The sequence below is a fragment of the Heliconius melpomene genome, chromosome 12 (assembly GCF_056956725.1).
Source record: "Heliconius melpomene rosina isolate 202511_hmr_F chromosome 12, ASM5695672v1, whole genome shotgun sequence".
NCBI classification, from domain to species: domain Eukaryota; kingdom Metazoa; phylum Arthropoda; class Insecta; order Lepidoptera; family Nymphalidae; genus Heliconius; species Heliconius melpomene.
Window position 1 is genome coordinate 2,621,072 of NC_140400.1, and position 27,541 is coordinate 2,648,612.

At 31.8% G+C, this 27,541-nt stretch overlaps 1 protein-coding gene across 2 annotated transcripts in view; it reads left to right on the forward strand.

Moving 5' to 3' along the window:
- Nucleotides 1-27,541, forward strand: part of LOC146533401 (uncharacterized) — a 54,727-nt gene that overhangs the window by 20,003 nt on the left and 7,183 nt on the right. The window contains exons 2-6 of one of the 2 annotated variants that reach the window (XM_085194463.1): nt 2,049-2,118; nt 2,536-2,928; nt 7,589-7,775; nt 9,440-9,539; nt 12,042-12,150. In XM_085194463.1, the coding sequence (XP_085050589.1) occupies nt 2,097-2,118; nt 2,536-2,928; nt 7,589-7,775; nt 9,440-9,539; nt 12,042-12,150 (811 nt within the window). In that variant the 5' untranslated portion in view covers nt 2,049-2,096. Of the gene's footprint in view, nt 1-2,048; nt 2,929-7,588; nt 7,776-9,439; nt 9,540-12,041; nt 12,151-27,541 lie in introns of both variants that reach the window. The other variant, XM_085194461.1, reaches the window with a different exon arrangement.

A 27,541-nucleotide genomic window follows, 5' to 3' on the forward strand; every position in this document is an offset into this window, starting at 1 on the left:
AGCGCGGCGTTGAGCTCCGCCACTCAATACGCAATGTCTCCAGAATTCTGCCAGAAGTGGGGAGCGGAGTGTCTTAATACAAATTTCCCTATGTCTACCCTATCAAATATGGCATACAGCGTGAAGCTGATTTTTTTTAATTATAATACATTAGTTAAAAAACGTGTCTGTACATTAAATATTTTCATGTAATATAAGTACTCAGGAGAAATAAAGCGCAGCATTCAATATACTATATCTCAAATTCGAACGGATTGCCTCGACACTAGATTGTTTCTCCGTACTGCAAGGTATATACTTGATAAAGCAAAAAAAATTAAAAAGGCTAAACATTTACCTAAGGATTTATGAGACTTAAATTTATATATTTTTTATAACAAACATTTTTTTTCTTCCATTATGTTAGAAAATGGGGGTTGCTGTTGAAAAAAAGCTGATCCCAATATCCAAGTTACATTAATCACTAAAAAGTTTCGCCTCGTAAAACCGTTCCCCTCCAGCGACCGACAATGTCGCAACCAGGTGACGTTATCCAGAGGAGACTGGCTCCTTTCAACATTTTATTTATTACTTTACTAAGGATATTAATCGTATTAGTCTTATAATCTAATAATGTATGGTCCTTTTCTGTTTCACTTCAAAGGTACTTGTAAAGTAATTATAGCTTATATAAAATGGACGGGTGTTTTTTTTTATTTTGACGTGAGTTAAGTTAGCTACAGACGGTAGGCTGAAAAAAACCAAAAAATAATTTTAACTTAATTTATTAATTAAAAAGAGTAAATACAATTAAAAAGTAGTACAAAAATTATAATTCTTTTCCTTCCAAATGTATGGGAAATCTCTGATATCTCCGAAGATTGAAATATTTAATATTTTCATTTCTTCCCTCTGGTGTCGAGGCAAAGAGCGGCGTTGTGTTCCGCCACTGGACAAACGATGCCTTCAGATTTCGGAGGAAAGAGGGAAACGGAAGGTCTTAAGAGCAGTGCTCCTGCTTACTCTGTTGAAGCTGAAAAAAATAATAATATTCGTTCAGAGACAATAATAAAATTCCTAGTATCGTAGGTCAGTTGACACGTGACTATAATCTACCTACGCTTATTGCATGTAATAGCGTTACGCCCACACAAATATATTCTTATATTAGCTTAAATATTTAATTTTATCGTTACCTTTTTTTTCTTTTTTGCGCCTTTTTAATGTAATACTAATCTGTAATTTGGTTTCATCTAATAAGTTTACAAGATACATAAAAACAAAAAATATATAGATATAATAATAGATATAATAATTGAAATAAGAGATATATATAGATATAATAATTGAAATAAGAGACCTATAATAATTGCAACGGCTTGAGGCTATTGTAGCACAGTGGGCGTCTGACCCTCATAAGAGGGTATTAAAAAAATTAAATTAAATCAGCTTCACGCTGTATCCCGCACAATCTCCGTTTCGAAGTGGAGATAAGGGAATATCATTCGAGCTTTAATCCTCCTCCTTTAATCCTAGATTTCTCTGGTAAGATTAAGTGCGACTGTACGTTCCGCCACAACATGTTTTGTCTTGAAGAGTTGACAGAACATATAAACGGAGTGTCTTAACACACTGTCAACATATTTGAGAATATTTTGAACCTGTTTCCCTTTGTAGACACCACTAGATTGATTGTACTCTAACAAAATTTGCTCATTGAAATTATAATTTATAATAAGAGAACACGTGTGCCCGGATAATTAATTTTGTAATTAGAGCCTGTCTAAAGCGTTTTAGTACAATGGCATTTAATAAAATTGGTATGCAATAGAATATTAATATTTCTAAATTGTAATGAATTTCTGCTTTTACTTAATTTAAATAAATTTATAAATAAATCAAATAATGATATATATCATTGTTTCATATTATTAGTTTTTTTAAATTCTAATATTGCTAACTGACACTTAGGATTTCTTTATTTAGAATTTGCATATGAATATAGTCAATACTTACTATTTTAAATACTAGAGCTATCTGTTATTTATATATATATTTCTTTTTTGCAGATCACGAGGAAATGAATCTTCGACCGTGGCCATAAAGGTGAAAATCTAATGATGGCAGTGAACAGCCCTAGTGGGTATCCCCCTCTTTCCCCAAAGCCGCTCACTCCTAAAAGTCCTCGACACTTCATTTTTCCGCAAAAAAGCCCTTCTATTACATCCAGCACTTCCTCTTCAGGATACTATACTCCTCAATCTGGCTGTAGCTATGATAAGCATGGCCCACCTAAGAGTCCGATTGCGCATGGTCACCGGAGTCCAGCAAGTCCAAGGCACTTTCATTTCCCACAGGTTGCCGAATCACCTTCCGAACGAATAAGCCCTTGCAACATTGACCGACCTCATCACGGTCTCCATTACACAACTTCTCTGAAGCACAGTAGACGCGAAAAATCCAGATCACCGAAGCCGCCACCAGTTCACATCCACACCAACCCTGGATACGTTTCTCCTAATAGAACCAGAAAATTATACAGTTCCACTTCCACAGTGAGCTCTCCACGGTTGGTGACATCTCCCAGCATTATTTCGAGTCATACAGATGATTCCATTGATGCGATGCCCGGTACGCCGTCAGCGGTTGTTAATGACGCTGATGATGAGGCGACGGAAACATCCTCCCGCATTTGCCGGAAATCTACATCAGATTTGACAGATCTCACAGACGATACTCCTCAAACGCGATCAACCAGCATTAGTAGGCCGTGCTCCCCGATGAGAAGAGGATCAATGAAGGGAGGTCTTGCATACTTAGCAAGCAGGCGAGGGTCGCGCGAGTCGACAGTATCTAATTGCGACTCAGTGGAGGATATTGGACCGCTTAACTTCCAAAACACAATGCGCGGTCGGCAAAGGCGAACCTCTAACTTTTTGGAGCTGCCAGGTGAGCTAATATATTGTTTATAAATATTTATATTGAAATATTTTTTTGCAAAAGTCTAAAATTAGATTTGTGCCATAGTATTTTAATTGTAAAATAGCTGACTAAATAAACCGGAAGTTATGAATTGGAGTCGCACTTGAAGGAATAATAATTATGTATTATAAATAAGATCATTGATTTTCACGATTATTACACTTTTAAAATGAAACTAATAACTATTTAACTGGATTAATCGCGCATATTTAGTATTATACATTTTTGGAAACCTAAACTTTCGAATACTTTACAGTAGTCCGTGGTCACGGGTGGTTACCCGTCGAAACTTCGGGTTTCCAAAACTCTATAATATTAAATTATACGTGATTAATCCGGTTAAATAGTTTTTTTTTTAATATAAATTATATTTTGTTTTTTTAGTTTATCTAATAGTGGCATATGATTTAATATGGAATGGAGAGCTGAGTGACTCCAAAAATGCGGAGAAGTAAAGACACAAGTAGTTTAAAAAAAATCTTACAAAAGAGTGTATCTCAATATATTACACAAAAACCAATAGTTGACTCACACGCGGTTGTTAACCCCGAAATATCTATTTCACAATTCAAATAATTGCCACAGTGTAGAGGTGAACGTCCTTGTTTGTATTATATTACGGATTTTTGTAACTTCTAAGTAAAATAGGTAGAGACGCCATCGTGACGCCTTACATTAGGAATATGTTTTATTATTTTTCCTCACTCAACTTCCTGCATACATCTGAGTTGACAGTACGAACCTAGTGTCATCACACTTCGACCTAATGTCAAGTAGCGAAAATTAGAAAATGCCATTTTTACTACTGCCTAATCTTTTTTTAAAAAATAAATAATTATTGTGACAAAGGCAGTCCGCCACTGTACTGTAAAAGGTCAATCACATCGCGTTCCATTCATTCACTAATCGAATCGTATATTTTTTCATATAAAAGTTCAAATATTTTTATACAAAAAGTAAGCCTCGGTTTTTTATGAACGTGTTTCAGCAGTAGTACATGTTCATTTAATATTCATATATTCACGAATGTTAATTGCGCTTTTAACAGATTTATCTTTTGTGTGTTTTTTCCGGAAATTTCCGGATTCCACCGGGATTTAATGAGTGTGGCGTTTCACACTGGTTAATTATTCTTTGTCACGACTTCTCTTTATTTGAAAATATCGCTTTGCACAGTCGGTTAATTAAGCTATGCAGCTGAACGGAACGTCCAGAGCCGATAAACAGGCAGACTTTTACTGTTATTATAGTATAGATTATTCAATATTACGAAAAAAATATATTTTAGTAGGGAAGCGTAAAAAAAATTGAACAAAACGGGACTCGAGCTTGCCTGTTTTGTATACCAATATCTAGGAGGATAGGAGCGAGGAAATATAAAACGAGAAATAATTATTTAACTGAATGAAGATCCAATTCATAAAACCTAAAATTTTCATGACTTTCCTGTGTCACTTAAAATTTTCCGCCACACGTTATTAAACATTTAATAGATTTATCTTTTGTGTGCTTTTATAATTTCTCACCAGGACGTAATGAGCTTTGGTTAATTATTCCCAGGCACGACTTCTCCATTTTAGAAACTAATACTTTGGTGATAGCTGCAAAGTCCAATGATTAAGCTGTTCTATTAAAATTTCAATGCTTCCTAGTGGTTTAATATTATAATATGCAATATTAGAATGTTATATCATATATTATAAAAATAGTAAATTCTGTTTTGTCAATCAATCAATATATTTTCATTTCTCATTTACAACATCTCTATATTCTTTGTCATATAAATCACCATTGGACAAAATTCTGCCTTTATCATGCATAGTTTTGATACATACGGAAAATAAACGACAGAGTGACTGGACTCTAGGTTCTGTCTACCTATCGAGCAATATGCGGTATAAAAGTGAAGCCGATTGTAAAAGACGAAAAAGAAATAATCAGCTTAGAGCAAAATGTATTGAATATTATAGTTTTAAAAGCAGTCCAATGGGAAAGACAATACAAAGTGATCTCGTGAGTCCACAGTAAGTAGATATTCGTATAATGTATAAAAAGATATAATTACGTCAAAATTAGAGCGTAAAATAAGAGCGTATGGACAAGTGGTGAGCGTATGGACAAATAACCTTTAGCGCGGATTCAAATCTCGCAACGTCTACATGTTCATACGTCTAACAAAAGTATTTTCATTTCTTTCTTTCAAATAACACTCTAAACATCTTAGAAAACATATACTTACGGATAATTGAAATAAAATCTACTTTAAAAAGAACATTTCCTTATACAAGTAATCTTATTTTATTCCACATAGTATATTATCAATAAGTACGGCAGTAAATGCGTTCAGCCACACGAGAATGGATGCGATATTTTATGGCTTCCGAGCGGACTGAATCAGGTCATCCCATTGAGTTGAATACTCCAACTACCCCGGTAATATATACTAGCGTTTCATCTGGCTTTGTTTTGTAATATTCATAAAATATTTACGTGAAACAATATAGATAATTTATTTCAATATATAAAAACATGAAAAAAATAGATACTTTAGCCCCTAAATATTTAAGTATGCTGCGACAGACATATAATTAATTATTATTAGCTACTTATAGCAGATTTAAGTGTTCTATAATTACAATGATAAAATTGTATAGAAAGAAACTACAATTTTTCGTCTACAGTTTCGCGTGGATAGGGACTGACTGTAGAGGGTCGTGGACTTTTTTTCCTGGCTGAAATTCAGGCGATAAATGGAGAACGGAGTGTTTAAAAACTAAGTTCTTAGTAACTGCTACGATATCAGGAAAAAAATGAGAATCTAAAAAATATTATATGAAATACGCCCATATTAAATTGTTTTAAAGGTCTATAATTCTATTTTTTAAAAGAGCTCTATAAAATCACATTATTGTTATAAGGTGTTGCTAAGTCTTGTTCTACAAACTTACAAAGTAATAAAAGATATCTTCAATCTAGTTGTTTACGGCCTTTGAGCGCCAGTTGCAGAGCGAAGTTTATAAATAAAGACAGAAAACAAAATAACTTTACTAGGAAAGCTCTAATACCATTGTGGCGCAATTGTTATGAGCGCTACTGAAAGAAGTGGGTTCAAATCCTACTTAAGAAATATATATTACGTATATATTTATAACTAGAGGACGCGCGCAGCTTCGCTTGCGTATTTAAGGGTGAATTCTAATAACCCATGAAACATATGTTCAATTAAATATTTTTAAGAGTCTAAATATTAAATTTTATAAAAATCGGTGGCGATTTGAGAATTTTCCCATACAAACTTTCAACCCCTTATTTGCACCCTTAGGGGGTGAATTCTAAAAAACCATGAAACATGTGTTTAATTATATACGTTTAAGAGTCTGAATTTCAAATTTTATAAAAATTGGTGACGATTTAAAAAAAACCTATACAAACTTTCAACCCCTTATTTGCATCCTTAGGGGAAGAATTCTAGAAAACGATGAAACACGTGTTCAATTAAATACTTTTAAAAATCAATATTTCAAATTTTATAAAAATCGGTGCTGATTTAAATTTTTTTCCATACAAACTTTGAACCCCTATTTCACCCCTTTAGGGTTAAAATTTTTCAAAATCCCTTCTTAGTGGATGTCCAGATTACAAAAGTAAACTTTTGTCCAAATTTAACGTTTCTACCATCAGCGGTTACGGCTGTGCGTGCGTCTTACCTCAGTCAGTGAGGACAAGTCCTTTTATATATATATAGACTAGTGTATGCTATTTCTTTGTTTTGGGCGATAACTGAAGAACTGAGTGTCTTGACTCTAGGTTATCTCTGCATCAATCTATATACAAGAAAAAAAATGCTTACTATAATTGTAACTATATGAATTAAGCTGTGAAACAATGTGAAACTAAAATTATATAGAAGCCTGTTGAAATTATTTCACCTCCTAAAAGTTTTCAACCGTTCGCAGTTGTTATACAGTTGTTCGAGTTTCATAAGGATTAAATTGGTACAATATATGACTGTCGTACATTGGAAGCTATGAAATGCAATTTTTCTTAAATTATACCCATTACTTAGCTATTTCCTTTTATTTTTAGCTTGACATTGTATCTCACACAGCATTCTCCCGTTCCTCATTTCCGTCAAATTCTTCGAAGACGTTGCCCGTTGAGTGGCGGAGTTCAACGCCGTGCTTTGCCTCGTTGAAAAATTTACTTGTAGATAACCTGCAATCTTTTGAGTGACTAGGAATACTACTTAAAATATTAATTCATTTATGATTGTGGTGGACAATATAGCACACAGTAGCGTTATATTTCAATGACTCTAGCAGTCTTATAGAGACAGAGGCTTAAAGCTTCTGCCTATTAACTTTATTGTACCTCTCCATGTTCACAAAACCGTACAAGTATTTTCCTGTTAGGATTTATATTGTGATATACAATTTTACAGGTCAATACAATATTTTTCATTTTTTTTACTTTTTCTCCATATTTATAAAGTAATTCTTTCTTATTTTATTAGCTCTAGGGATAGAGCGTGAAGCTAAGTTAAGTTAAGTTTTAAGTCTCCAGCTTTATAATAATAGTTAAGATGTATAGACGAGTGTTAAAATTTTCACGCAAAGTATTTTTACAGTGGTCGAACACTCCAGGCCGAGGGTCTGCTCTCTACCAGAGAAGCCCTACAACCCGCGCCTGTCCGACGACCTGTACAGATTGAGAACATTCTCGATCACCACCAAGGGCGGCGTCGTGAACTGCGGTGACTCCATTTGCAATAGACGCAGTCGTTCTAATACATCTGTTAATTCTACGAATAGCAGGTAATTATTTATCTAAATTAGCTTCGGGATACATCCCGTATACAGCAGGCAAGGGAACCTGGTGTTAAAACACTCTGTTCCCTACTTTCTGCCGAATTTTTCGAAGCGTAATTTAACGCCCTTGGTACCGGAATACTGAAAATATTAATTTCCTTCGAAACGAGGCTTCAGTTATTTTTTATTATTATAAGATTTATTTGCCCATCTTTGAGCATCTGATAGTAAAAATGGTGGCACTGTTTTCTCCTTTTCACAAGGACATAATAGATAGGCGGGAGAGAGATCTTTTCATTTTCCTCAATTCAGTAAGATAAACTGCGGCTTACATGCTTTAACACGCAGTGTTTCAAATTTGGGTGGAAGTGAAGCTCTGAATGGTTTTGGAAAATGTATTATTACTTTTTCATACATGAGAGTTAATTATTAGTTGAGCAAATTTTTGTGATACATCTTTCCGTTTTTCATTTTCTGAAAGTCTCTCCCCTCTCACTGCTCCGCATTTAAGTTATATTACAAAAATACTAATTTTACCAGTTATTATTCATAATGTCCAAGCACTATTACTAACGTCGTAATCATTTGGTCCATAACGTACATGTAGCTTGTAATAGATATAGAAATAAAAATATATTCGAATGGACCAAGGACTTACAAACTTGTTATCTGATGTCTGGTTAACTGATTACAAAATAGCGTGACGAGTCCCCTAGGAGGGTTCTGTTTAAAAAATTGCTTCAGTACTATATTGTATAGTACTATTTTTTTTATTTAGTATTTTTTTTTTCAGTTTCACGCTGAATCACGCATGTAACAGGGTAGGCAGAGGGAGTGTAGTGTTAAGACTCTTCGCTGCTCACTTTCCGCCGAATTTTGGAGCCATTGCATATTGAGTTGCGGAACTCAGAGCGAAGACATCTTATATATATAAAATCGAAAGGTCACTCACTCATCACGAAATCTCAGAAACTACATGTGCTAGGAATCTCAAATTTTGCATAGGAGTTACTTATAGGACGTAGGTGCTCGCTAAGACGGGAATTTGCAATATTCGACTCCTAAGGGGTTGTTTTTGGGGTCGAAAGTTTGTATGAAACTTCATTACTACAAATGCTAGGAGTCTCAAATTTTGCATAGACGTCATTAGGACGTAGCCATGGAGACAGAAATTAATAATAACATAGTTCACGCGGGTAAAACCGCGAGCGGGCCGCTAGTAAAAATATATATTTAAATAAATATTTTAATTTCCTCGAGTGAGGATCGAACCCAGAATCTTTTGCGTTTACAGTCACACTTTGTTCCCCTGCGCCGCACCCTGCCTCACTATTTTTTTTCTTAGGTGTTTTTAAGATATTCAAAAGCATAACAAAATTTTATGTGGCTTGCTACAGTTATAGCAGAAAATGTATTTTTATATAAGCTAGCACATTACTAGTTTAAACATTTGTACATTGGTATGTGGACCTCATTCATTGCATCGTTAAGTTGCGATGCTAACATTATTTTATTTGAAATAACAGAAATATTTTAAAGTTTTAAATAACTTGTTTGAATGCATTTTTAAATGTATAAGAAATGAAAAATATAAATATTGAAACTAAATATATATATTTATAATATACTATTATTTAAAAATAGCACTTCTATGCCTAAATTGTCCACAGGGCATCCGATAGATCTCCATTTGACGGCTCATGCTGCTCCGGCTACCGGCCAGTCGACTCCGCCAGCCTTGACACACCGGATGAAGACGAATTAGACCCTGTAAGCTATTAAAGGAAACGTTTTTACAGTAAATAAATAGAGTTTTAGAATAATTTATTATTTAAATATGTTTATATTCTAGTGGCTTACAATAATAGATCTATAGAAGCTTTATTTTTTATTTCTATTTATCATTCTGATTTATTGACTTGAATTTAAAAATGAATGAAGCAGGAATAATAATAAAAAGAAAGTAAGAAAAAAATATTACTTTTATCATACCTTATTATATAACATGATAACGAGGAATAAATAAATACAAAAAGTAACGTTACAAAATATGTATATTTATAACGAACTTAATTATGAAATGTACTTTCTAGACAATGAAATATTCATATTTTTCAACTAAAACTTCAAAGTTAGTTGTCGTAGCGTATATTGGAACAAAAAGTCCTTTAAAAAGTTCCAAGTTCTAAACGTAAAGTGAACTTTGCTCATAATGCTATATAAAACTTCTAACGAATCTCGACAATCATACACCGTTTCTTTTTATTGTCATGAAGTTGTTCAATATTTTTTTTTCTAATATTCGCTCGGAGCAAATAAAGAAGGAAATAAATGTCTTTATGAAAATAATGATTCGAGTTCTTTTAAGTTGTAAAATGGATATTTTTTATGTTTTTGTTCCTATTACGGTTATAGTGGAATTCCGTAACTAGAATTGTCGAATATCTGAAATAAAACTATCTATAGCCGGAACCAAAATCGATAAAGAATTTTTAATATATATGCAACATCCTAGCTTTTGATGGAAAATAAAATGACAAATGGAATTGATAGGAAATAGAGAAGGGCACGTATAAGACATTTCTTTATTTATAAACAACTAAAAAAATGGCACTTTTTATTAGTTTACAGGAAAATAATATGTATGTTAATTTGAAAGATTATTAAATTACTAGTGGACCCGGACGCGGCTACGCCTGCTTCAACTATAAGAATATTTATTAAATATATTCATGAAATTATTTTCAATTTTCAATAGAATTAGTAAGAAAATATAGGCTTAAATAATCACAAAGAATAATAATTAGATACACATTATTAGAAAAAATTATCCAAGTTATTGAAATTAACCAACAAAAGGATTAAAAGTAACTAAAGGATAGGTATTCTTAATATTAGAAAAAGTACCTAAAGTTTTCCGTGCGTGCGTACATAGCTATCGACTCTACGAAATAACTAAACATTTCTCTGTATTAAGTAGGATAATTTTAGCGGGCAATATCAAATAAAATAAGAAGAGAACCAAAGTGTAGCTCAAATTAATTATAAACAGCAAATAATTACATAAACATTTACAATAGTTCGAAAATGTATGAAAATTTATAAAACCGTCAACGTCATCTGCCCGTTAGCGTCGGTCATACTGTGCCGCCCGCTAGGTGGCTAGGTCATTTGGAATCAGTGACATCTCCTTAATTATTTATTAGTATGTTATACAGTAAACTATAATTTCAATCTAGAATAAAAATAAAAAAAATAATTTCAATCTGCTAAAAGTGACTATTATATTTATTTTCATAAGGATGAATATCAAAACGTCGCGGTAGCGGTCGCGTAGCAACGACGGTTGTTATTAACATGGCAGAATAAATTGCATGTCAAATTAGAAAGTACTTTAAAATATATTAGTATATATGTGTAATGTAATGTTATATAGCCTATAGCACTTCTGAAGAATGCAGCTTTCATACAAAACAAAAACAATGAAAATCGGACCAGTAGATCCAGAGATCTTAGCGTTCAAACAAACAAACAAACAAACAAACAAACAAACTCTTCCGCTTTATTATATTAGTATAGATTTTACTTTTAAGTGTAATTTAATCCTAACCGTTTTATAAGCTAGATACATTTTAATTTCGCTATGATAGTAATAATTGAGAAATGAATGAATAATAATATTAGATAAAATAACTTATATATTAATGTTAAGAAATCACAGAATAAGTTCTAAGAAACAATGTTACGAAAAACATTTCATTAGTTGCGGGCTGACATGAGGCTTACCAAGAGGAGAATGTCATGCTTTGTCTCTTAATTAATCAAAACATATTGGAAATATTCATATTATATTAATAAAAAATGTGTACAATATTAATATTCTGTGAAAAAAATATCATGATTATTACCTATACAGAATATTTAAATAACATAAGATTAATTATTTTAACATGGCAGTCATTACACATTACATTAATTATTAAAAGTCGAATTATCGAATTTACGTAATCATTAGATTATTTTAGTTTTAAAAAAATCCAATGTGTGTTTCCATCATTAGCACCTGAGTTCAGATTTTTAAAAACAATTTCAAGAACAATAAAGTCGTTATTTATACCTTTCTTTCCTTTTCTATAATATTTTAAACATTAAAGTTAGTAAAAAATATGCAAGTGCTTTGTACGAGTGCGTGAGTGTGAACTTACAAGTTGTTTTAGAATTATTAATTAAATATTTTTGCTAACCTCTGAAGTAATATATTTTTTTCTATAGATACCAAAATATCGAGTAGTACTGCTCGGTGATGCGGGCGTTGGAAAGACAGCACTAGTCTCTCAGTTCATGACGTCAGAGTATATGAACACATACGACGCGAGTCTCGGTAAGTTACATTAATTAAAATTTAAAAAAATTTAAATAATTTATGAAATATGATATTTTAGAATAAAATGTACTATTACTTGTTAAGTAGAGTCGAGTAGAGTGTTAACTCTACTCCTTAAGTTATAAAACAGCAGAATTATTGCTAAATACCGCTATATAATTTTTAAGAATTTTAATATTTATCTTATACAATCTTTTTTATTCTAAAATATCACTAGCATTATTTTACAATTGACGGCTAGTATACACACTGTAAATTATTAAAAATAACACTTATTGTGAGCACAGCACTATTAAAATACATGACTTTACTAAAACAGTGTATTAATTAAAATTTGCTTATAAATTAATTAAAAAATACACTTTTAGTCATTATTGTTTATTTGCAGTATAATTAAATTGTAAGCATGTCGCACGTTTCAATTTACGCTACGCTTTAAGTGTTTACTTTGTGGTTATTTTTAATCTGTGCTAGAATATAGGTATATTATATTATAATTTTAATCAATATTAATAATAATATTTACTCCATTTTTGTTGTTGAAATCTGGATCTACTATTAATTAGATTTAATAGGTATTAAATAATATCCTCGAGGTTCCGAAATCTCTTCCTGTTTCCGTCTCGCATTTCCATATCCGAATCAGGTGTTTACCTGATCCGGATAATTACGGATAGGTAATTGGATTTGCTAAAATATTATTTTGACAGTTTCTATTTGGTAAAATATTATTGCTAACTACAACAAGCAGCTTAATTCAATTTTGTTTAAGGAAAAATTATTTTTTACTCTATTCATTTAACTATATAAATAATAGTCATTATATTCATTTTCGAATTAAGAATAATATAAATATATATAAAAAATATGTCTTATGAAAAACTGTGAAGATATTATCAAATAGCTCAGTTTTTCAATTTTCATTTTATTAAATTCGTTACACTTGTTGGGTCACTGAAGTTACCTGACGAGGAAAATCGTTTATACGTAAATCTAAAAGTAGAATAATATTTTAATTAAAGTGAGTACGACTAGAAAAGTAAAGAATTTATATTAATTGTGAATATTAAATATTTTCATATAAATTGTTTCTCGGCCTTTATACGTCTTTTCCATAGCAAATAAACATACCAGCCTCTTCAAAAATATGCCATTACGCAGATTAGATTATATTTTCATATTACAATTCTTTGCAATAAAAATATATTATGTTTTATGTGAATAATTTATTTTATCGTTTATCTTTACCATAATATTATTGAATTGTTTTAACAATAAAGGCAGAGGGAGCCTAGGAACTTAGTGTTAAGACACTCCTTTCCTATTTAGATAATTCCGGAACGGATTCCGGAAGGGGTAATTTATTAAAGAAATAATAGATCAAGCGGGCGAAGCCGCAGACAGGCGGCTAGTTTTAATACAACGTGTTTCTGATTACTGTAACGAAATGAAAATGTTGATTTACTATATGATAAAGCCGTTTCTTATACGTAGGCTGTTAAAGCATCACTTACGTAATATCCAGGAGCTGTTAGAGCAAATTTCAGGATAAGTCCCTGTTAGGCGACGTGAACTCTCTATTAATAGCACGCCTACAGGAAATTTGTAGAGGACTTTCATCATTATATTATTCTTCAATGTTTTCTGAGAAAATATATGGAAAATTTTTTTGGTGATATAATTTTATATTACAGTAAAAGGCATGAGCTACTATTGTCTATGATGTTGTCCATTTTATTTTTCGCTTTAAAGTGTTATTTTTTTTCCATTTTTAAAGTACGTGTTTAAAGTAAGGGTTCTACAGTTTTCTACATTAAGTATAGAAAAATATTTTTACAAAATCTATTAATATTTAAACATAGCAGAAGCTCGAACCTGCGCCTCGGAAGTAATATATTTATATAATATATTTTCTAGATTATGGCTAAGAATACTCTCGATTAATACCTTTCAAACATAAAAAAAGCTAAATCAAAGTCAGTTAAATTAATTACAATTAACTGCATCACAATTAACATGATCGACCCGACCCGAAAACCCTAATAACCCAAGACAATAAGTAGCGCAGAAAATTCAAAATATAAATGTACTTTTATTGAATTCTTCAAATTTTAAAAAGAAACCACAACTTTAACAACTCATCAAGAACAAAAAAGCCAAGGACGACAAAAGTCTGTGGCGCATAACAACGCAAGAATAAAAAATAACAAAATCAGTTCATAGACAACAGACATACACACAGTTACGTCAAAATTACATATAAATATATACACAACAGAAGCTAACAATTTTATTAATACAGTATCAAAATATATAAGGATAGAGTTATTAAAATTGATTGCAAATTAAATAGAGAGCAGAATTTACTTTAAAAATATAATGTGTACTTTGAATTTGATTCAATTATGAAGCTCATGCCGCGAAAATTTCTCGTCACTCGTATATTAAATTTAAATGACTTTTCGGGTATTCCAGAAAATGTGTTTTCGCTAGAAATATAAAAATAATTTGATATTGCGAATTTGGTCAACGAAGAAATACATATATTTTTTTAATATAATTATATAGTTGAGACATTCTTCTTTTTATTTTATTTTACTCCATGCCAAATGTAAACTAGATTTTTTTATTTGCTTAAAAAGAAAATATATACTAAAAATACTAAATTTAAATTAAATTATATTTTTTAAATAAAGCTATTTTACTAAATTATCATCATCGTATATATTTTGGTACTCGTAGATTTAAGAAAATCCGACATGAAGCAGAGGGAACCTTAACACTAGGTTCCTTCTACCTCCTCGATTATAAGCAGGATACAGCGAAAAATCAGCACACGTTCACATTGTGAAACCAAAATCGTATTTTAGCGAAATTAAGGTTGCTAGGTAATATAATATAGGCGTGTTCTTAACATGTTTGTATAGGCTCAAATGACACTTCCTATCCATGTCGTAATGGCCGTCATCATAATACAAGGCACAACTATTTTATACGAAGTTATTTATTATCAAAAACTATGATTTATTTTATTAAAGGTGCCAAGCCTTGAGTTTCACATTTATTTATATACTAGCGACCCGTTTTCGGCTTCGCCCGCTAGAACTGCGTTTTAAATATAATATCCATAAAATGAAAACTAAAGTTTCAGCGAATTCAATAAAAAATATAATTTCTTTAATTTTCGATTCCGGCCGGGGGATAAATTAGTTAATAAATTAGTTTATGTTCTCGCTTCTCCCTACCTCAAAACACAATGTCTTTAAAATTGGGCGGAAAGTAGGAATCAGAGTGTCTTAACACTATGTTCTTTCAGCCTACACAGCTATATGCAGGTACAGCGTGAAGCTGAAGAAAACAAAAGTAAATACGAGTTTAATTCACATTTACAATATTGTACATTTAACAGAAGTATTTAACGTTCGCATCATTATTCCCGTTTTCGCCTATAAAATACAATTTCAATTCTGGGCCGATTATCGTCCAGTTCTGTCATCTGAGATTCAAAGATGGTATCGATCGGAGATTTGCCAAGCGAAAAGCGATTTTAAGAGCGAAAATTAAAGTTGATTTTTTAATGGTTTAAACATACATAAATTCAAAGCTGAGGATAAAATGTATATCATTTTAAAGTAAGCTTCTATGTAAAATATAAAAATATTACAGAAATATATTTAAGCTTCCCGCTTTATCCCGCACACAGCAGGGTAGACAGAGGGAACCTAGTGGGAACCGAATTCGCCGCGCTTTGCCGCGACACCAGACTTGCCATTGTAGCATTGCATCTGTACGAACGAAATATTTTAATAAATTTAGAGAAAAAAGTTATAATACCAATAATCCATTGTTCATATCAACAAAAGTTTGTACAAATCTCTCTATAGTTGTAAGCTTGGTAGAAGTTCAAAGCTTTCGAGATGTTTTTTGCAAATAAACTTTCTATTCCCATATGGAAGTCCGATCGAGTGCGGTATCTAGTGGAGCTTTCCCAGTATATAGGTATTTATTTATTGAACGTTGGTCTACAAACTTCTTTTGTCTGGGTTTGAAGTTGCATAGTTTCATTTTTCTGAATTATTCGACTTTGACTTTATGGTAATAATTTATGGGAGTGTTACTTGAAAAATTAAAAATGGTTTAAAGTTAAAATGTCAAGAATATTGTATATCTTTTAATTAAAACGTGTGCGTCTATAAACGCGACTGATTGTGGATCTCGATTTCCACTCGAGGAAATGAATTATTTATGTAAATTTATATAAATATTTTCATTCTTCGCTCTGGTGTCGAAGCAAAGGGCGGCGTTGAGTTCCACCACTAAACACGCCATGCCTACGAACTCCGCAGAAAGTGGGGAACGGAGTGTCTTAACACTAGGTTCCCCCTGCCTACCCTGTTGTGTGCGGGATACAGCGTGAAGCTGAACAAAAAATTAACAGTATATTCAATTCCCTATAATTTGGAAATATCAAATATCTTAACTCCAGTAACGATTGTTACTTCAAAGGACACTAACGAAATATATTAGGATAAAAGGTCTATCTTATTAGAGCTTGTTTCAGTTATTCGGAAATAAGTGGATGCTGTGCTCGGTCATGGCCGTTACTTATTTCTTGGGACGAAGAAAATACTGTGTATTTTTATTTCTTATTTTATATATATAAAATAAAAAAATAATTTTACAATGTTCAAAGTTTCTTGTGAAAGTGTAAACATTTTATTAAAAATATAAAGAGATTAAACAAATTATTTTTCATTTTCTTCTTCTTTTACCTTTTTCTTTCTTTTACTGCCTCGATACCAGAATAATTAAATGAAAACATTAAATATTTCATTACCTCAAGTAGAACCGATCCCAGAACCCGTCACGATTATAGTCCCACGCTTGTTCCTATCTACCAAGACTGACCAATTATCTTCTTCAATGGATAGCGTGAAGGGGAATAATTACCCCGAAATTGTTTCTTTTCAGCATGATAACACAGTTAACCTAGTTGAAAGAAACTCCGTTTCACTTTCCGCCCAATTTTCAAGACATTGCGCCTTGAGCGAATTTACTTAAAGCGCTTTTGCTTTTTACATAAAATAAAATTTTTATTCCTCCGTCTGGGAATCGAACCCACAACCATCGCGTTAACAGTTAAACTTTCTGGAACGCCACACAAAAAGGAAATAATATGTTTTCTAATGAATCTAACAGAAAAGCCAAAAGCCCAGCTCTAAAGTTTATATTAAATTTAAATAGCAATAATAAATGTATTGCACTTTGGAAATAAATACACAAATGTCAAATTGCTTCAACTATAACTGAAGTGTCCAAGAAAACAATTTCCTTATCCGCCCAATATCAGTAAGTTCCAGCTCTTCGATCCATTCTCGAGTAACGGCGTTGAGGTACGGATCGCGAGTCATGGTCATGGAAAAAATATATTGGTTTGTGAAATGGATGAAAGGGTAGAAGGGTAGTCTTACAGTAAATTTGATGTTACGTTCCATTTCCATATAAATTTAGTTTCGATGGTTAAAGCAGCATTGTATAAATAATATTTTAGGCTCGGTTTGTTTAGGTTTTCTTTGCCTTAGTTTGGTTAGAGTTTTATTTGTAATTTGTAATAGTAACTTTTTTAATGGAATTATTTGATCAGTACTTATAGATTTAGTTAAATATATTTTTTTGTTATCTACCTTCTTTTAAATAATTTTGTAATTGTATAGTCAGTCTTATATGAGACGTTGTAGGAAACAGACCTGTTAAACTTTAAATAATAACGCCGTATTTTTATTTTAAACTGTTTTAATTTATATCATTAATTATTATACTTTAAGATTATAATATTTTAAATTAAAGTTTTTATAATATATTATATACAGGTATATATGAGTTACAATTAATTTATGTTACCGACTATAATTTTCCATGGGTACGAAAGCAGAGAAGCTTATATTGTCGATATATCTCTTCTTCGCTTCCTCCACATTTATCAACCACTTCACACATGCCCCTGGGAGGACCCTTACGACTATGCGTGTTGTCCTACAACATTATTATATCTACAACGGAAGAGTTTTATATATATGTGTACTGTACATATATCTTCTCTTCCGTTACGTGACTGACAGACAACGAATAGGCGAAATTAATGGACCTATAAAATTACAAATTGGCAAGTATCTAGGTTCTGGAGTGTAGACTATTAAAAAGAAATTCTTAAAATTTCTACAGGATATGAAAATAACAAGATTTTACTTCTTAAAAATCTGCGCAAACAAAGTTTTAGGTGAGGATCAGTTTAGTTAATGAAACAAAAAAAATCCCCGAATTCCGGCGTATTCTGGTGGTATTGCGTGTTGAGTGCCGGAACATAACGCCGCACATTACCTTATTACTGAGTTAGAAATGAATTTTGTAATATTTCATTTTCTCGACTGGGAATCGAACCAACAGCCATTAAAATTGCTAGCACACGTCGATACTACCCCACATATCCTCACACGATTCCATCGAGCGGACCTGAACTTGATTAAAAAATATTTAAAAAATCAAGCACTACTTTACACTTATATTATCTGAATATAAAACACAAGAAAAAACATCTAAGCTAAAAAACTATATTTTCGCTATTTTATCCCCCATTCTGCTAATAAATGAACTGAAAATTCCAATAACGTTAATGGATTGTGAAGTCAGCAGTAGAGGTTAAAAGTGCCATTGGCGAGGAAAATGTGCTCACCAGAATGCTACGGAAAGTAAGTTAATTAGCGATGACACCTGAAGGCTGTTTTTTTTATGTTTACGAAGCATTAAAAGTTATTTAAAAGAGATAAAGGTTATTCTAGAACCTTTTAGCTTTTAGGCCAGTCGTGGCGCAGTGGTACAGCGTGTGACTATGAGCGAGATGGTTGTGGCCTCGTTTCCATTTTCGGGGAATGATTATATTGAAATTATTTTAATTTTCCTCCCTTTCATTTTCCAATACGCAATATTAAACGGAAAGTGGAGAACGGAACCTCTTCACACGTACTGTGCGGAACAAAAAATTTTGCAAAAAAATATGTTTTTTTGCATAAAAAAGAAACACTAATAGTGTATTGATGGAAAGTAGTGCAGACAGGCATAAAGTACTCTTGGCAGAAGTTGCGAGCCACTTAGCTTTGTATGTCAATGTGCTTAATCACGACTGGCTCGGATACAGAACTGCCAAGTCACGGACAAGTGCTGTCTCATCACCGCCAATCGTTTTCTATAGAGCTTTCACAATGTGAAATATGTGGGGTTATGAGTTATAAAAAGTAGTTTTTTATTCGGGAAACGGTGTTCATTATTCTTGACTCGACTGGCTGTGGGTTCGTTTCCCATTCGAGGATATGCAATATTTATCATTTTTATTTTCTTGCTCTGGTAAAGAAGCAAATCGCGGCAATGCCTCCAGAATTCGCCGGAAAGTGGGTAACGGAAAAATCTTAATAGGAACGGAGTGCCTTAACAGTAGGTTCCCTGGTTTCTTCTGCCTACCCTGCTATGTGCGAAATACAGGGTGAAGTTAATAAAATGATACTTTTACAGAGTAGTAAAAAAATAAGTTAATTTGTAATTTCAACAGAGTCAATTGCAAAATTTCAGAAAAGTGGTCTGTAAGAACAATTACTTACCGAAACTTAAAATAAGTATCCCTTTACGGATTTCAACTTGCTACCACCATCAGTTTTATATTATAAATTTATATAGTTAGCTGTTTATTATTCTACTGAGATCATTCACTATAGATATATATAGTTATTTATATTATGAAATTATAGTAAGCGACTCTCCCCCTAGCTGTGTGTAATTAAATCTAGTTCCAACGTACATCATGCTTTATGCATATTCACGCGACTGATTGAGTTGAAACTTCGCACAAAGTAAATTAAACAATATAATGATAACGCCACAGGTGTTTATTAAAAAAATAATAAAATAGTTTATTAAAAGAATGCATAATTAAAAATATTAAGGACGTAAATTTCTTATTTTATACATTACTAGCAGCCTACTCAAGGCTTCGCCCGCTTAAACTTATTGTTATAGTCTAGTCTAGTAAGCGACTGGAGATTTTAATTTGGAATATTAATATTCAGACGAACATGAACTTTTGTGCAGTGTTATTTTAATCACATAGATATTATCTTAAACTTAACTTAACTAAACTTAAACTTAACTTACTGAAAATTGGGCAGTGCATGGGGAACGGAGTATCGTAACACTAGGTTCCCTCTGCTTATTTTGCTGGGATGCAGTGTAAAGCATACGTAAATGACGTTCCAGTATAATTTCATTGACATTGAGAATAAAATACCAAATAAAGAAAGCCAGCCCCTTTGAATATTTCATTAACCGCACTCAGCTTACAAAAACCATTGTTGGTTCCAACTTTTAAACACGTTTATTGTACTGAAAAGCAAACATACACATTTACTCTGCTTATTGTTCAAACAATTTGAACTATTGTTTTAGTAAATAATTTTGTTTTTTTTTAGATTAGGATTGTTTACCGTTTTACTTAAGATCATAAAGTTAATTTTAATGTGCATAATAATAATAATAGTATGAAGTTGATTTGTTTTTTAGCTACACGTTGTACGTGTATGAATGCAGGGTAGGCAGAGGGAACCTAGTATTATAACACTCAGTTTCCCACTTTTCCACCGAATTCTGGAGACATCGCGTGTTGAGAGGCGGAACTCAACACCACGATTTAATGTGGTTTAATGTGATTAACAACTACAACCAATCAAAATATAAATATTATACAAAATTTTATATAATTTCTAATATTTTGTACAGATCGCGGGCAATACAAATTGCCTCGCAATCCTCAAAATAGAAGAAAGCTCAAAATGCTCATTTATAAGAAAAAATAAAAAAAAAGCTATTTAACTTACTTATTTTAAAATACATAAAAATACGATACAACGTTAAATACTGTTATCAAAGTAAACTTTGTTGAAAATATAACTAAAAATCAATTAAAATACGGCATCTAAGTAAATACCGAGTTACATATATGAAGTAATTATATTACTCCCAAGAAGGCGGGCGAGCGGTAAATGAATTATCTATGATACTAGTAGCAGACCCTGCACTTTTAAAAATAAACACCAACTATTTAACAAAGGACACTTCCATTAATATTATTATTATTTTATTTACATTAAAGTTAAAATTGCTATATTAAATAATGACAATGCCTACATAATATCAGGAAAGCGTTATTTGAAGCCACGAACAAGAGTTTGTAAATAGAAACTTGTTCAAAGCTCCTTCTCCTCAACAGTCAACGCTTACTCAACTAAACAAATTTGTTCTACTTTGAAAGGATTATGAGATAAAACTGGTTAATTTCGCCATTCTCGTATTTAACTAGGAGTTGTTCAACTACTATTATAATATGTAAAAAAAAAGAACTTCTCACTTTTTCCTGCGTAGCGGGGTAGGCAAAGGAAACTTAGGTCCATTTTTATAAACTTTGCTTCCTCTAGAGTCCTCTCAAGATCTCAGAGTTGGTAGCGTTTTTATATATACGGGTCTTAGTAGTAGACTCACTCTTCGCTTTTCGCATTGCATGTTGATTGGGGAAACTTACTTTCTTCTTTAAATTTATTGGTCGCAAGATTTTTCCTAATTAAGTACAAATATTGTACATATCTTCAATGTGCTCTTAGGGAAATGAAATATTTTATTTCCTTCGCTCTGGCAAAAGACACAACGCAGCGTTGAGCCCCGTAAATCAAGCGGAACGTGGGAAATGATCGATCTTAACCGATGTACTAAGGTGAACTAATTCGCAAAACTTTAGTTCATTTAGTAACATTTTGTATAATAATAGAACACTCAAAACAACAATTTATTGTCTTGGGCTAGTTATAGTAATTAAATGCTCTAAGCGAAGTTTCAGGAAACTTACAAAGGTCATTCTGCCATTGAACTCTAATTGTGTATTAGACTGACTGACTTATTCTAAGATATAGTATAACTAGTGCTTAGCTCACGGCTTCGCCCGTGTGTAAACCGATTTAAAATACTGAGCGTAGTTTCAAAGATTGAAGCGTACAATTGTGAGGAATGACTTTGTTTTGTACTACACGGACGTAGGAAGGAGACGAGTAGAACATGTTAACTCCAGAATAGTCTGGTGCTCACCCTAAACTTTTTAGTAAAAAAAAATTAAATCTTTAAACTTAAAAAAAATCTTTAAGCTTGTATTGTAGTGTTTGTACTCGGTTTTTTATGGACGGAAATGGAAAACGAAGAAATAATTTACACGCCACCATAAACGAGAAAATTAGTAAGTAAAAAGAGAAAGTTGCTTAGACATAAGTAATGTATGTTATATTAATTAATAGTAGATCCAGATCAATAAATTAAATTAAAAAAAATATATATAACGACCGTACATTTATGTATATTTTTTCATAAATGAACATGTACATATCTATTTAATAAGTAAACGGGAACTTATCAGTGAATAAGGTAAAAATTAGGAAAATTTTATCTAATTTAGGTAACATTTTCTTAATTTTTCCTACCTATCTACCTGTATTGGTATTATTTATAATTATTAATTATAGACATTAACCATTTTAGATTTGATGGATTAAGAAATATCGTTTAATCCACTAGGTCTAGAAACTAGGGCAGAAAAGCTAATTCAGACTGTAATACGCCTTCTAGCTACGACTAGCTTATAAGATAAAAACACTTAAGAAAATTTGTTCTGTTAGAAAGCACTACTTGTATGGCAAAATCGAAAAATCGCTTATATACGTGCAAATTTACCGTTAAATTCCCAAATAATACTGAAAAATGGCATTTATCTACCTTTATATTAATATGTATGTTATTACATGTAAAGTTTGTTTTATTTGGATCGGATATAAAACCTGCAACCTTTGCCATACAATGAAATTAGGAGTTTATTAATAAGGTGTTGTGAGTTCGATTCCCACTCGGAAGAATAAATTATTTAATTCATTGTTGGTAACAAGATAAAGCGCGACGTTGAGTTCCTCCATTTACCCCGTAATACCCTGAGAATTCGGTGGAAAGTGAGGAACGGAGTGTTTTAACACTAACTTACTGTTTGTGATATTAATGTTGTTAATTATATGGAAGCTTTTTAAGTGTAAAAAATATTTAAGAACTTATTTTCAATCATTTTACTTTAAATATACAAAAATAAGGTAGATATATGCTAGGGGAATTTAACGCGCTATTCAAAGCTTAATCTCCAGTAGAATAATAGTTGTATGTGGCTGCCTAATGCTCTTTTGTAAATAAAATTACTTCTTTTTACTTGCTATCTGGTGAAGTTAAACGCGGTAAGTTCACTTATTCTTTGAATGTTACACAAGTAGTTTGTATATCAGTTGTAGTTTTATATTTTATCTTTATCTTTTCTTAATATATCCAAAAGGTATGTATATCTTATATGTATTTTTTTAAATTTTTTTTATACAAAAAGCGTGTTTTTTTGTTATTTTTCATGAACATTTATCATTTAATATAATAAGGATCATTAATTAAAATAAGCGTAAGGTAATATTTTTTTGTCTCACTATTATTATTTTTCGTAGCAACTAAAGATAATATTAAATTTAATTTTGCAGAATCTTAAAACCTCAGTATAAATGTATACTAAGTGACTCGTTACTAAGTGACTGACAGACAACGCACAGACGAAAATACTGGACTTGGAATGTTGATACTGGATTTGAAATAAGTTAGGTTGTATAGGGAGCACTAAGAAAGAATGTCTTGAAATTTCTACAACAGTAAAACGAAGAACAGAGTAATAAATATCACAAAATATAATTAATTATAAAAAACTACAAATCTAACAATATAAAACAGATATTCCGAAAATTTTACCAATTTTTATAGAAAGAAATTTCACCTAATTTAATAATATAAGGTATAGACGACGGTTTTTGTACTCAATTCATCACATCGTCCAGGGATTGCCTCCGGTATTTGAAAGGCAGAGGCTACAAAGGGACTGTAACTGAAACCCGGATAACATACTCATCTATTACGAGACGGCCATAACTTAGGCTTTGTGAATTATAATAAGGAATTTTGTATTATATTAGATAGTAATAAAAGGAATGTGTAATAATAGTTTTGTGAAAATAATTAACTTGGTATATAGCAAGTATATGTGGCTTGATATTTATATTTATTAAGCAATCCATACCTATATTATAAATTCGAAAGTAACTCTGTCTGTCTGTCTGTCTGTCTTTTACGCAATCAGGGCCAAACCGCTAATTTAATTGCGATAAAATATTCATACAGAGATACATGAGGGTCTCGGAATGAACATAGGATACTTTTTTTCTCATATTTGTAATATTTTCGATATATATCAATATAGTAAAATACTTATTGATTTGACATGCTATTTATTCCGCCATATTAATAACAACCGTCGTTGCTAAGCAACATTTTGGAAAGTTTGTTGTTAGAAAACGTCACCCAAAATGTGCTTGCTTAACGCATGAGAGATGCGAATATTGAAAACTGAAAATAATTTCACAAATATATTTAATAAATATTCGAATAGTTCAAGCGGGCGTAGCCGCACTCGGGTCCACTAGTATATAAATAAATAATAAATAGCTTCACGCTGAATACAGTATATAGTAGAGTAGGCAAAGGGAACCTAATGTCAAGACATTCTGTTTCCCTTTTTCCACTTTTGTTTCGGTGGCGTTGAAGCCGCGTTTGTCTGGTTACCAGAGCGAAAACATATAACTAATTCTACTGAGAAGGAATCGAACCCACCACCATCGCGCTTACAGTCATAGTAGCACTCTAATATGCTTACTATTTTTCATATAAATGTGAAAACAATGGCTCACTTAGTATTAATGAACCAAAGAACTAAATAAAGAAAAAATACTATAGTCGAACAAAAAGCACAAAAAGAAGCCTCATTAGTTTCAACAAGTTGAAGTTGATTAAGATTTTTTTAAGAACAACCCAATTAATGAAGGTAAAAAACCGAGCTTAGGCAAAGAAAGAATGTTTATTTCACTTAATAATAATGTTAGTACTATTATTACGTAGATATATTTTTTATGTAGAATTTAATGTAAACCCTTAATTTAATTTGATTTCTTTGATAATAACCTTGTACAAAATTTATAACGTTTTTTTTATATATAAACCTGGGCTTGCATCTTCCATATATAATATATCTGATAATTACTTTATTCCGCATAACAGGTTAGACTAAGAGAGCTAAGACTCTCCATTTTCCGCATTACATCTGAATTATGGAATAAATAAGAATAAATTACATATAAGTAATAAATCCCCCAATTACATAATAATGTCGTATAGTCGACTCTTTCTGAATTCAATCAGTTAAATTATTCAATCAATAAAATTATTTAGTTATTTTAAGAATTTCACAATTAGCCCACAATTCTTCGTTTTTTTCATGTATAAAATACTTGCGGGATTTGAAACCGCGAAAGTCAGGTTCGGTCAGGTTTACCTCACTGTGCCACAATGGTGTCTATATTATTATAAAGCAACAATACATATTTCGAGTATATTGGACGATATTTTAGCGGCAATCATGTGGAAAAATAAAATAACTGTACTAATGCTTCGTCACGTTTCATATAAAGAAAATTGTTGATGCGTAATACGGATTTACAAAAAAGTTTTGGCATTCATAGCTTTTTTTTAATATTTAATTTAAATAGATGTAGAAATGTAATGGAATATTTTTAATATACTTGTCCTTGTTTCCGTTTTTAGAAAATTCGAGAAACCCTCTCTTAGATCTCTCCTACATTCCGAAGGTGCAGTAATTTCGTCTGTGTGTCAATCAATTAGTAATTAAAGTTAAATATATAATACATTATAGATTTTATCTCAGTATCAAAACTGTATATTTGTAGGTACCATTTTTTATATTGTCAATATAAGCCAGCTTGGATTTTAACTCAAAATCACTGCGTTCAGTCTGGTTATATGGTAATAGTGCCACATTGTAAAGTAAGATAGACGTCGACGTCGCCATATTTACTTGCCTGTTAGCTGATCCACAAAAGATTTTTTAAATTGAGTGAACTTTAGTTCAAGTCTATACAAAATAATTGTACAAAATAACTGACGAAGCGTATAAAACACAGCTAAATAAATGCCACCAAATAGAAATGTCTCTCATAGAAATATTTGATAAAAACTCATGAATATTTTCGAGCTTTGTATGAATAAAATATTATGTAGATATTTTTTTCTATTTTTATTTGTAAGTATAGTTTGGTTTTTTAGTAAAATGAGAAACATGGCTGTTGAAAATGTAGGTAGAATTTTGGCTAATGGTTATCAAGCCTATATTTATTTTTTCCTATTCTCTTAATTTTTAAGCATCACTTTTATTTTACGAGTATATGGGAGGCGAGGAAGACCTTTTAATAGTAATGCTTCTCTCTGCTTCCCACTCATTACAAAGATCTATTAAATAGGCACATTTTTTAGCTTCATACCACATCTCGCATACGAGGCATGCTGGGGTAAGTTGATGGAACCTAATGCTAAGGCACCCCGTCTCCCACTTCTGGCAGAATTATCCAGATATTGCATATTGACTGACGGAAGTAACTGTACGCGTTTTCTCTTTCGACTGCATACAAAATAATTCAATTCCCCCGAGCGTGAATCGAACCCACAACCACCGCGTTACAATCAGCCACTGGGCTACTCTCCCGATCTCTATATTTATATATTTAAAAACATGTCTTCAATCATGCTTATACAACCGCGGCCCCTCCAAGTATATCATTATTTCCAAGAGCACCAATTAGCGATGGAAGCCGGTGCCAGAGCTCACTCCACTCAGCACGTGGACTACACTTTTGAATACTTGTAAAACCTTTTGATATATTCCGCTTTAAAAGCATTTTGTAAGGTGAGAGATGGATTTTGAAAGTTCAAAATGTTATAGAAATTCGTTATTTTTAATAATTATTGTTTTTACTATAATATCTATAAATATACTACTTTAAAATGATAGATGGTTTTCTAGTAGGTATTAAATATGAATTTAGCACAAAACAAAGCAGTTTTACACATATATGTATGTATGTTGCACACATAACATGTTTAACGAAACTTGTAGAGGCCGTCGTTGCTCAGTGGTGCAGCGCCTTAATTTGTTACCTGTGGTTCGATTCTCATTGAAGTTAATGATATTTTTTTTTTCGGGCCTCACTTTGAGTGAAAAATCAAACGGAATATTTAAATACTCTCTGTCTAACAAGCATGCAGCTATTTTTAGGGTTCCGTACTTTTTGAGGGAAAAAAGGAAAAAACCTTATTAGATCATTCTGTTGTC